Here is a 12,778-nt window from a genome sequence, read left to right as displayed (position 1 = left end):
CTTGTGCTGGCAGCTCATTACACACTCTCACAACCCTCTGAGTGGAGAACTTTCCCCTTATGTTCCCCTTAAACTGTTCACCTTTCACTCTTAACCCATGACCTCTGGCTGTAGTCCCACCCAACAGTGGAAAAAGCCTGCTAACATTTATTTTGTTATTCATAATTTTGTATACCTCTATCAAATCTCCTCTCAGTCTTCTATGTTCTAAAGAATACAGTCCAATTTATTCAATCTTTCCTTGTAACTCAGGTCTTCCACGCCTAGCAGCATCCTTGTAAATTTTCTCTGTCCTCTTTCAACCTTGCTTACATCTCTCCTGTAAGTAGGTTACTAAAACTGCACACAATACTCCAAATTAGGCCTCACCAACATCTTATACAACTTCAACATAACATCCCATTTATAATTCTTTTTGCTGTAGATATTAATTTACTAACACTGGATACAGCACAAGTTTAAACTTCTCAGTATCAATTTAAACATATCAAATATACACAGAACAAATCAGTTTCTATTTTGTTGCAAGCTTTTACAAAGATCTGATGAATACAAGCCAAATCAAATCTTGCTGTGAAGGGAACCTGTGTACAGCCATCTGAATTGAAGCCATTCTATTCTTATGTTCATTCTGATCCATCTGGATCTGTCACCACATTCTGCTGCTGGACTCCATGAGGGGAAAATTCAGCTGGGGCTGGACTACCCTACATTATATTGAGAAACTGCATCGTAGATCCTGTGCCAGTTACATACAGCACAGGATCTGAGGCTCCAATGAAATTAAAGGCAATTCTAGGCCTGCAAATTGTGATATAATGAGGTGGTGATTTCTGCTTTAATTAGCTTTAGCTTAATTTTTTAATATAATGTCAGTGCCTTTACTTTTTCTTAATGTGAAAAATATTCACTTCATTTATAGCAGTTTTAAAATGTCTGATAAACTTAAAACTCCGTGACAGTTTTGGCAGAAAACAAAACTCTACCCCATCCTCACTCGGACCTAATCAACCTGACTGGTTCTTTTCTGGATAAGTGAGGCACACAGGGAAAGAGCGTGAGGTTTCCAAGAGGTGAAGCCTGAACAACAAGAGCTGGTCCATTATATTTGACACTTGTTTATCTTTTATTAAAGACCGTTTCCTCTGATGGAGAGTTAACATCACTGCAAGGACAGCAACTCTAAATCACCAAACTCTAAAGCAATTAACAAAAAGATATTGAATACTTCACCACTGAAGTATTCCTGACCTCAAATCACTACCAGTGACTTGAGGTCAGGAAAAATTAAACTTGTATTGGCTCAGCCAACTCTCTCAAGTTTATTGTTGTCAGAGGCACATGTACAGTGTATACATGCCAAGAAAATTATATTTGAAACTCTCTTCCATTGGCCTATCAGAATCACCACAGTACAATTGATGAAAGCCTTGGTCCACCTAGTCATGAAATGAACCCATGTTGTTTGCACTATGAAGCTTTACAGTAACCATGAAGCCCTCAACTACCGGATTTAAATAACCTTTAAAATTTTAGAGTACAATTGACTAATTTAAATAAGTTAAGATTATTATTAAAATAATTAAACCATTTACTTTTTCCATTCAGTTTCAAATAAATGGGGCTACAGCCCCTTAGTTTGATATCAGTCTCGGCTGATATAAAACAAGGGGGACATATACCAAGTGTATTCATCCACTTAGCTGATGGCGACTGAGCTCTGCTCTTGAACTCAGGACTGAGTTCAGCACTAGAACACTGTCAAATTGATTTCCAATTCACTCCCAAATTCTATACTGAAGTGTATAAATGAAATGAAATGGATGTGGAAGTCAGGAATTGACCTTTCTCTTCTGAATTGTTGTCGAAAGGTTAGTCTGTTTCAGCCCTTTTGTTTCAATCAGCAGAGGGTGCTACAGGCTGTGTCAGCTTATACATTAAAATGAGGAACATGCTGTCTAAGATGTTTCTATTCCAAATTTATTCTTTAAATTTAAATAGTCATCTAAATAAACTTTAAATTATGTTGGAAGAAATGAATGGACTTCTTAATGTGGTAAATTATGGCTTGAAGTGGCACCGGTGGAGCACAGTGACTACTTGCAGGCAGCAAAAACAACTATTAACTACTTTATTAATCACACTTTCTCTCAAAAACGATCACTGCAAATCAATAGTCTGTAACTTCCCTTTCGGAGCTGAGTTTTAGAGCTGACTGTACGTACTAACCCATTTGTGGTGTGAACCAAAGTCCTGATGGCACAGTATGGTTGTGGCATGGTGTGTATAGTCCGAATCGAGGCGGTAGGGCCTGGGCCAGAGAGTGAGGAACTAGTGATGTCTGACTGCTGGAGAAGACTTGGAGGTGATTTGAAGCAGCAGAGTGGAGATGCTGGAGCCCAGGCCCAAGAGTGAGGAACAAGCCAATATGTGACCAATTTAAGCACTGGGATAAATTGGAAAGATCTGGTATGGGCAGAATCGTGGTGGCAGGTATCTGGCTCAAGAGCAAGGAGCAAGCCACGATGTGACCAATTTAACCGCTGGGCTGAATTGGAAAGGCCGAGTGTGGGCTGAATCAAGGTGGCAGGTCTTGAGCCTGAGAGCGTTATCGAAGCAGCAGGACCAAGGTTTCAGAGCGAGCAATGACCCACTGTTTGGCTGATTTAAGCACCGGGCCAGATTGTAAAGGCAAATGTTTTAAGGCTGGAGGCGAGGGATGGCCCGCTGCTCCGTGAGGTTTACTCATTTCTGCACCGACCTGAGGCTGTGGCCTACAAATATTAGGCTCCTGGATCCTCATGACTGGCTTCATGGCTATGGACCCACTTCTGTGAACTTCAGTTCTGAATGTTATTTGCTTATTTTTATTGTTTGCATGATCTTTTTTTCTGTATATTGGGTGTTTGACAGACTTCTTGAAAATGGGTTCAATTAGATTTCATTGTTTTGTGGCTGCATGTAAGGAGACAAAACTCAAGGTTGTATATTGTATACATATTTTGATAATAATGTACTTTGAACTTAGAGAAGTCAATGTTTTCTGCCTAATGTGAATTTCCTTCAGTTACTCCATTACCCTAGGTCTTCTGGCCACTATTACATCTGGGAGATTGTTTGTGTCTTCCCTAGTGAAGACAGATCCAAAGTACCTGTTCAACTCATCTGCCATTTTCTTGTTCCCCATAATAATTTCCCCTATTTCTGTCTTCAAGGGCCCAACTTTGGTCTTAACTAATTTTTTCGTCTTCACATACCTAAAGAAGCTTTTACTATCCTCCTTTATATTTTTGGCTAGCTTACCTTCGTACCTCATTCTTTCTCCCTGTATTACCTTTTTAGTTATTTTCTGTTGTTCTTTAAAAGTTTCCTAATCCTCTGGCTTCCCGTTCATCTTTGCTATGTTATACTTCTCCTCTTTTGTTTTTATACTGTCCTTGACTTCCCTTGTCAGCCATGGTCGCCCCTTACTCCCCTTAGAATCTTTCTTCCTCCTTGGAATGAACTGATCCTGCACCTTCTGTATTATTCCCAGAAATACCTGCCATTGTTGTTCCACTGTCACCCCTGCTAGGTATCTTTCCAGTCAACTTTGGCCGGCTCCTCCCTCATGGCTCCATAGTCTCCTTTATTCAACTGTAATATTGACACTTTTTTTTCATTGACACTTCCGATTTTCCCTTCTCCCTCTCAAATTGTAGATTAAACCTATCATATTATGGTCACTACCTCCTAATGGCTCCTTTACCTCGAGTTCCCTTATCAAATTCAGTTCATTACACAACACTAAATCCAGAACTGCCTTCTCCCTGGTAGGTTCCAGTACAAGCTGCTCGAAGAATCCAACTCGGAGGCACTCCACAGACTCCCTTTCTTGGGGTCCAGTACCAACCTGATTATCCCAGTCTACCTGCATGTTGAAATCCTCCATAACAACTGTAGCATACAACATCAACCAATTCTCCTTTGTCTATCCTGCTTGTTATTTCTTCAAAGAATTCTAACAGATTTGTCAGGCGCAATTTTCCCTTGAGGAAACCATGCTGACTACAGCCTATTTTATGACGCGCTTCCAAGTACCCTGAGACCTCACCCTTAATAATCAACTCCAAAATCTGCCCAACCACTGAGCTTAGACTAACGGGCCCATAATTTATTCTGCCTCTCTCCCTTTCTTGATTCCAAAATACAGTGATGAAAAACTAAAATGAATATAGGAAAATGTCCAAATTGCAGAGATATATGGATTTTAGTTATTTCTGTGTCATTGTCAAGTTTAATTAGAAGTTGCAACACAGACATAAAGTGATGGTAGTACCACAAAATATCAATGCCATGTACTTGGCTTGTCATAAACTTTCTTGACATTTGCAATTTTCCAGTGTTCCAGAACCATTCCAGAATCTAGTGATTCTTGAAAGATCATTACTAATGCCACCATGATTTCTTCAACCGCTACTTTCAGAACCCTGGGCTGTATACTAACTGGACCTGGTTACTTATCTACCCTCAGACTTTTCAGTTTCTCAAGAACCTTCTCTCTATTTATGGTAATTTCACACACTTCATGACCCCTGACATCTGGAACTTCCACCATACTGCTAGTGACTCCACAGTGAAGACTGATGTAAAATACTTATTCAGTTCATCTGTCATTTCCTTGTCCCTCATTATTACTTCTCTAGCATTGTTTTCCAGTGGTCCGATATCCACTCTCACCTCTCCATTAGACTCTATGTATCTGAAGAATCTTTTATTATCCTCGTTAATATTATTGGCTACCTTACTTTTGTATTCCATCCTTACCTTCTTAATGAATTTTTTAGTTGCCTTCTGTTCGTTTTTAAAAGCTTCCCATTCTTCTAACTTCCCACTAATTTTTGCTCTATTTTATGCCCTCTTTTTGACTTTTCTGTTGGCCTTGACTTCTTTTGTTAGCTACGGTCGTGTCATCTTTCCTTTAGAATACTTCTTCCTCTTTGGAATGTAGATATCCTGTACCTTCCGAATTGCTTCCAGAAATTCCAGCCATTGCTGCTCTGTTGTAATCCCTGCCACTGTTCTTTTCCAATCAATTCTGGCCAACTCCTCTCTCATGCTTCTGTAATTCCCTCTACTCCACTGTCATACCTGCTGGCTTAAGTCTAATTATATGGATGCTCTGCCATTGCTACAAGCTTAAGGAAGCCCAACAGAAAACCAACAAAGTAACATGGGTAGAGGAAGTTTAACGACTCTGACAACACAAAATCTGCAAATCATTTGTTGTTGTCAAGGCCATCCATGGCTCAAATACCCAATGACTCATCCTATTGAGAAGAAGAGGTGAACTTTTCAATGATAGACATCTGGTCAGCACCCATTGGAAGGGATACTTTGAAGATTCCCTCCACTGTGACAATGTACCTGACTGAATGTCCTTATTTCCATCTAATAGAAGTTTATCCAAACCAGCCTTACTGCTCTCCCACAAATTCCATGAGAATGCATTTTATCCCACATCACTACTCAAAAATTTGAGATGTGTGAATTTTCTCAGTGTGAATTTCCCTTACCCAAACGGTTGTAACATGGGAGTTCCCTGTACAAAAGGCCTGCACAAAAGGACAAGAGTTGAACAGTTATGTTCTCTGCACAAAGGTTCAGAAAATGTTTAAAGGCAGGCATTAAACAAACAGCCAACTGCAAAGTGCTTTATATTCTAGTTAGTATACACACAGTTTTAATTATTGTGCACTGTACCAGCATTGCCTCAAATTGATGATGCTGGAATTCTGTTGTCTTGATGCACTTGCTATCTATTATTCTAGAAAAAAAACTGTATCTATAAGACAACTATTTTAAGTACTATTTGAGGTCTTTGGAGTACAATTTTTTGTTCTTCTTTTCCTTACATCAGACAAAATCTTATTACATGCAGGACAACAATGTTTGTTTTGCATTTTCTCATAGATTAGACAAAATATTTTTTTATTCTGGAGAACTACCCAAATCTGTGGTCAAAAGTACAAATGTAATTGTGAGACTATGGTTCACTGTCTTTATTACACCTTGAACTGTCCACATGTTGACTAGTCTATCCTCTTGGATCACAGATTTCATATATTTTTAACTGGTTTCACCTACTTGCTTCCATCATTACCTTCTGGATACCACTGGATGCTGCCCATTGCTCCAATCTCCAAGTAATGATGAGATGACATTGCCCCTCAATTAAACAGGGTCATCTTTATTAGCTACCTCACATTCAGATTCCTCTAGGATTCATTCTCACAAAAAGCTGTATGATCTCCTACATGCAGCCACACCAAGTTTGCAATAGCAGCTTGAGGCTCACTCTCTGCCCTTCTAGCATCCACTCTTACTAAAGATCCAGGAGCAATAACAGGCTATCAGACCCTTTCAGCCTGTCTGTTATTCAGTGGATCATGGTAGAAATTTTACCAAGCAGTCAATTTTAACCCACAGGAATGGATACATGGGAAAATAAAAATATTGAGGTTCACAAATTCAACATCAATTGCTTCCAGCCTTCCCAGCTCAAAAGAGACAGTTTGGGTGAATTTGTGACAAATCCATTCTCTGAAATTAATGCAACTTTTGAAATCTTCTGTAGAGGCCTTCAACATGCAGAGGCCAAGCTCCCTGGTCAGGAAAAATTGAGGAAAGGACAATGGTTTTATTGCCAGATTTGGAATGTTTACTCTTCTCTAACAATCCCTGTGATATCCCTTAGTCATAGCTACCAACCTGAAGCGGCCAGTAATATTCCTACTGTTTCTTGTCCATTAACCAATCTTCAACCTATGCCAATATCTCAGCCTTAATTTTACTTGCTCTAATTCTGTTTAACAATCTTTCTGAGGCACCTTATTACAGGTATTCAAAACTTACAAATAGACTAAATTAACACACGTTCTCACTTATTTATTCTTCCAGTTATAAACTCAAGATTCTCAGCAGAGACAAGAGTTCTGAGGCAAGATGTCTGAGAGTGAGGGTGACCCTTTATTACACCTCAAGATCAGTGCAGACTTGTGTTTCTTTCCTATCCAAGAACCTATTCTGCTCCACAAATCAAAATTGAGATCACATTAGGAACTTGAGTACATATCATCTCAGTAACTCATCAACTTAGTAAAACAGATACTGAAATCTTGCAAATGATAAGGAATAGAATCTGGATACTGTAAAGCAGAATCATTTTCAAACAGTTCTTTGATTCATTTCCTACCATGAAATTTGTCAAGATCTTCAAACATGCTGGCCAGCAAGAAGGACAATTAATGACTACAGCCAACAAACTTTATTAGTGCAAGATTAACCACAAAACTATTCTATGTTACAGTATGCTACACGTCTTATGAACAATCTGATTGCAAAATTGTTCACATTCATTTTATTAGATTTTAGCAAATGAATTCCTTACCTGTGTTCCACAGCAGCTACTACAAATCCCCGCGAAGCTATTTCAATGCATATGGCTGAATAAAGAGTCCTACAGAGAGAATACATTCAGATTAAAAGTGCCTTGATCTACAGTATTTTAACCCAGCAATCTCTACCCTAGCACAGGAAACCCCATGGATAATTTAGGTCAATTAGTAGATTAGCAAGTATTCTTCTAAATGTGTAGCACTGACATAATTTTTGACTACCAGTGCTGGCACGACTGGAAAGTCACCCTCAGTTGGTGCAACACATTGCACTTTGTCTCTAAAATTCATTCCATTGACTTCAATAGCAGAATACAACACACTGATAGTGTATCCGGACCAAAGAAGGGATTTAGCGCATTGCAAATAGGTAAAATAAAAATAATCAAGGTAAAATAAAAATAATCAAGGTAACATTTTCAGAGTGAATGGTAGGGCCTTGGGAAATGCTGTTGAACAGAGGGACCTTGGAGTTCAGGTACATGGTTCTCTGAAAGTGGAGTCACAGGTTGACAGGGAGGTGGAAGGCTTGTAGCACACTGGTTTTCATCATTCGGGGCAATGAGTGTAGAAGTTTGAATTGTTTGTTCAGTTGTACAAGATGCCTGTATATACATTTTTATATTCAGTTTTGATCACTATGCTATAAAGAAGATATCATTAAATTAGAAACAGTGTAAGGAAGATTTACAAGTACAATTAAACAAGCTAGCTCTTTTTTCCTTGGAGTATAGGAGACTGAAAGGTGATCTGTAGGTGTACAAAATCATGAGTGGCAGTTCAAGTGAATGCACTCAATCCTTTTCCCAGGATAGGGGAATCAAGAACTAGTAGCATAGTGGGGAAAGATATAGTGGGAACTTGAGAGAGAATTTTTTTTTTTACAAAAGAGACAGAACATGATAGATTATGTGACTAAGATCCAGAGGAAGTGGTTGAGACAGATACAGTAAGAACTTTTAAAAGAAATGTACAGGTGTGTAGACCAAATGCAGGCAAATGGGACTAGCTTGGAGGGGCAGCATGATCAGAATGGACCAGTTGACTGAAGGGCCTGTTTCTTCACTGTAAACTATGATACTGATTTAAATTTGACCTTTTTGGAAGGATTTCTTAAACAAACACAAATACATTTATGCTCAGTTATTATTTTAGCAAGGTGGGGGAACGGGGAAGAGGAGAGGGCTGTTCATCTTCTGCCCACTCTCCTCATTATGTCCCTAGACATACCAAACAAAACTGTACACATTGTGTAGGGCAACTGGTATACCAGTCCTTCAACATACCAGTTCATCTACTCTACAACTTAACTATTCAATCAAGAAATCAGCCACCCAATAGTAACAGGGACATTGAGAGGCAGAGAGGGAGACAGATTCTGGAAAGGTGTAATAATAACAGGGCTGTCGTGGTAGGAGATTTTAATTTCCCAAGTATTGATTGGTATCTTCCTAAAGCAAGGGGTTTAGATGGGGTGGAGTTTGTTAGATGTGATCAGGAAGGTTTCCTGACATATTGTGTAGATAAGCCTACAAGAGGAGAGGCTGTAAATGATCTGGTATTAGGGTTAGGGTTAGGGTCAGGTGTCAGGTCTTTCAGTGGGAGAGCATTCTGGAGATAGTGATCACAATTCTATCCTCTTTACCATAGCATTGGAGAGGGATGGAACAGATAAGTTAGGGAAATGTTTAATTTGAGTAAGGGGAAATATGAAGCTATCAGGCAGGAACTTGGAAGCATAAACTGGGAACAGATGTTCTCAGGGAAATGTGTGGCAGAAATGTGGCAAATATTCAGGGGATATTTGTGTGGCGTTCTGCATAGGTACGTTCCAATGAGACAGGGAAAGGATGGTAGGGTACAGGAACCGTGGTGTACAAAGGCTGTTGAAAATCTAGTCAAGGAGAAAAGAAAAGCTTATGAGAAGTTCAAAAAAACTAGGTAATGATAGAGATTTAGAAGATTATAAGGCTAGCAGGAAGGAGCTTAAGAATGAAATTAGGAGAGCAAGAAGAGGCCATGAGAAGGCCTTGGCGAACTGGATTAAAGAAAAACCCAAGGCATTCAACAAGTATGTGAAGAGCAAGAGAGAGAATAGGACAGTGTGACAGTGGAAAAGTGTGTATGGAACCAAAGGAGATAGCTGAGGTACTGAAAGAATACTTTGCTTCAGTATTCACTATGGAAAAGGATCTTGGCAATTGTAGGGATGACTTACAGTGGATTGAAAAACTTGAGCACATAGACATTAAGAAAGATGATGTGCTGGAGCTTCTGGAAAGCATCAAGTTGGATACGTCTCCTGGACGGAACGTGATGTACCCCAGGCTACTGTGGGAGGCAAGGGAGGAGATTGCTGAGCCACCAGCAATGATTTTTGCATCATCAATGGGGACAGGAGAGGTTCCGGAGGATTGGAGGATTGCAGATGTTGTTCCCTTATTCAAGAAAGGCAGTAGAGATAGCCCAGGAAATTATAGACCAGTGAGTCTTACTTCAGTGGTTGGTAAGTTGATAGAAAAGATCCTGAGAGTAAGGATTTATGACCATTTGGAGGGGCATAATATGATTAGGAATAGTCAGCATTGCTTTGTCAAATGCAGGTTGTGCCTTACAAGTCTGACTGAATTTTTTGAGGATGTGTCTAAACACGTTGATGAAAGAAGAGCAGTAGATGTAGTATATACAGATTTCAGCAAGGCATTTGATAAGGTACCCCGTGCAAGGCTTATCGAGAAAGTAAGGAGGCATGGGATCCAAGGGGACCTTGCTTTGTGGATAACAGAATTGGCTTGCCCACAGAAGGCAGAATGGTTGTAGACAGGTCATATTCTGCATGGAGGACGGTGACCAGTGGTGTGCCTCAGGGTTCTGTTCTGGGACCCCTTCACTTCGTGATTTTCATAAATGACCTGGATGAAGAAGTGCAGGTATGGGTTAGTAAATTTGCTGATGACACAAAGGTTGTAGGTGTTGTGGATAGTGTGGAGGGCTGTCAGAGGTTACAGCGAGACATCGATAGGGTGCATAACTGGGCTGAGAAGTGGCAGATGGAGTTCAACCCAGATAAGTGTGAGGTGGTTCATTTTGGTAGGTCAAATATGATGGCAGAACATAGTAATAATGGTAAGACTCTTGGCAGTATGGGGGATCAGAGGGATCTTGGAGTCCGAGTCCATAGGACACTCAAAGCTGCTGCACAGGTTGACTCTGTGGTTAAGAAGGCATATGGTGCATTGGCCTTCGTCAATCATGGGATTGAGTTTAAGAGCCGAGAGGTAATGTTGCAGCTATATAGGACCCTGGTCAGACCCACTTGGAGTACTGTGCTCAGATCTGGTCACCTCACTACAAGAAGGATGTGGAAACTATAGAAAGTGTGCAGAGGAGATTTACAAGGATGTTGCCTGTATTGGGGAGCATGCCTTACGAGAATAGGTCGCATGAACTTGGCCTTTTCTCCTTGGAGCGATGGAGGATCAGAGGTGACCTAATAGAGTTGTATAAGATGATGAGAGGCATTGATTGTGTGGATAATCAGAGGCTTTTCCCCAGGACTGAAATGGTTAACGTGAGAGGGCACAGTTTTAAGGTGCTTGGGATTAGGTACAGAAGAGATGGCGGGGTAAGTTTTTTACGCAGAGAGTGGTGAGTGCGTGGAATGGACTGCCAGCGATGGTGGTGGAGGCGGATATGATGGGGTCTTTTAAGAAACTCCTGGATAGGTACATGGAGCTCAGAAAAATAGGGGGCTATGGGTAACCCTAGGTAATTTCTAAAGTAAGTACATGTTCGGCACAGCATTGTGGGCCAAAGGGCCTGTATTGGGCTGTAGTTTTTCTAAATGCTTGCTTCGTACTACTAATTCTTCCCCAAATTAACACTTCTTACTTTCAAGCTACATATAAAGTTGGCCCTCCTTATCCGTGGGGGATTGGTTCTGGGAACCCCCGCAGATGCTCAAGTCCCTTATTTAACCTGTCTCAGTGCGGGTGGACTTTAGGACCCGAGGGAGCTTGAGACCCACCGCCTCCAGCTGCTGCTGAATCCGCAGTGTTCCTGTTCTGTTGACGGAAAACGATCACGATTGAAATAAAGTGGAAATAATAAAGCGATCGGAAGGAGGTGAAATGCCATCAGTCATTGGAAAAGCGTTAGGGTATAGTCAGTCAATGATCGGAACAATTTTAAAGGATAAAGTGAGAATAATGGAGCATGTGAAAGGCCCTACCCCAATGAAAGCTACAATTATTACTAAGCAATGCAGTGGTTTAATTATTGAAATACATACATTTCTTAAGTGTTTTATATGCATAGGAAGGTAAAATATATACTATATACTGAGACAAACATTTGACTAACTGACGCTAAATAATACTGTATGTACCTGTTCCGACTTATAATACCTAATACAATGTAAATGCTATGTAAATAGTTGTTATGCTGTATTGTTTAGGGAATAATGATAAGAAAAAAAAGTCTGTACATGCTCAAACAACAAGTGCTGGAGAGAGAACTTCCGGGTTTTCCCAATCCGTGGTTGGTTGAATCCGCGCATGCGGAACCCGTGGATAAGGAGGGCCGACTGTATTACCCCCTGGTGGAATGCTGGACAAGACGACTGGGACAGGAAAAATAAGATTGGCCATTGGATAATTCTCCATGCAATACTCACTGGTTTATCAGGGATTTTCAGAGTTTAGGCAGATATTTGGCAACATGGGATCATTGGAAAATAAGCTTCTACTGATGTTTTCTATCCTCAGAAAAAATTGCAATATCTTAGCAAAGACAAAAGACTTATGCTTTAAAAAAAATATGGCTGGATAGAGCTATACAAAATTATGAGGGGAAGAGATAAGATAAATGCAAACAGGCTTTTTCCACTGAGATTGGGTGAGACTATAACCAGTGGTCATGGGTTAGGGGTGAAAGGTGAAATGTTTAAGGGGAACATGAGGAGGAACTTCTTCACTTAGGGATAAGGAGAATATGGAATGAGCAGCCAGTAGAAGTGGTGGATGCAGGGTCGATTTCAACATTTAAGAGAAATTTTGAAAGGTACATGGATGGGAGGGGAAACAGAGGGCTATGGTCCAGGTGCAGGTCGATGGAACTAAGCAAATTTATAATTTGGCATAAACTAGATGGGCTGAAGGGCCCATTTCTGTGCTGTAGTGTTCTATGACCCTTATTACTCTAAAAAGAGAAGGATGCAGTACACAGTGACTGGGACGCGAGGCCACTCAGTTTTGGTTCTAAAAACAGAAAGAATGATTATGATAAAAACAGAAAATACTGAAACAACATGTCTTGCAGCATTATAGAACAGCGAAATCTAC

At 40.2% G+C, this 12,778-nt stretch overlaps 1 protein-coding gene across 9 annotated transcripts in view; it reads right to left on the bottom strand.

The window, feature by feature from the left end:
• Positions 1 to 12,778, bottom strand: part of pla2g7 (phospholipase A2, group VII (platelet-activating factor acetylhydrolase, plasma)) — a 75,773-nt gene that overhangs the window by 27,004 nt on the left and 35,991 nt on the right. For all 9 annotated transcript variants that reach the window (XM_072251292.1, XM_072251286.1, XM_072251288.1 and 6 more), the window contains one exon: positions 7,430 to 7,498. In XM_072251292.1, coding sequence (XP_072107393.1) covers positions 7,430 to 7,498 — 69 coding nt within the window. The remainder of the gene's footprint in view (positions 1 to 7,429; positions 7,499 to 12,778) is intronic.

The sequence above is a fragment of the Mobula birostris genome, chromosome 2 (assembly GCF_030028105.1).
Source record: "Mobula birostris isolate sMobBir1 chromosome 2, sMobBir1.hap1, whole genome shotgun sequence".
Taxonomy (NCBI): Eukaryota; Metazoa; Chordata; class Chondrichthyes; order Myliobatiformes; family Myliobatidae; genus Mobula; species Mobula birostris.
Note: the sequence above shows the minus strand (reverse complement) of the source record. Positions and strands in the feature narration are given on the sequence as shown.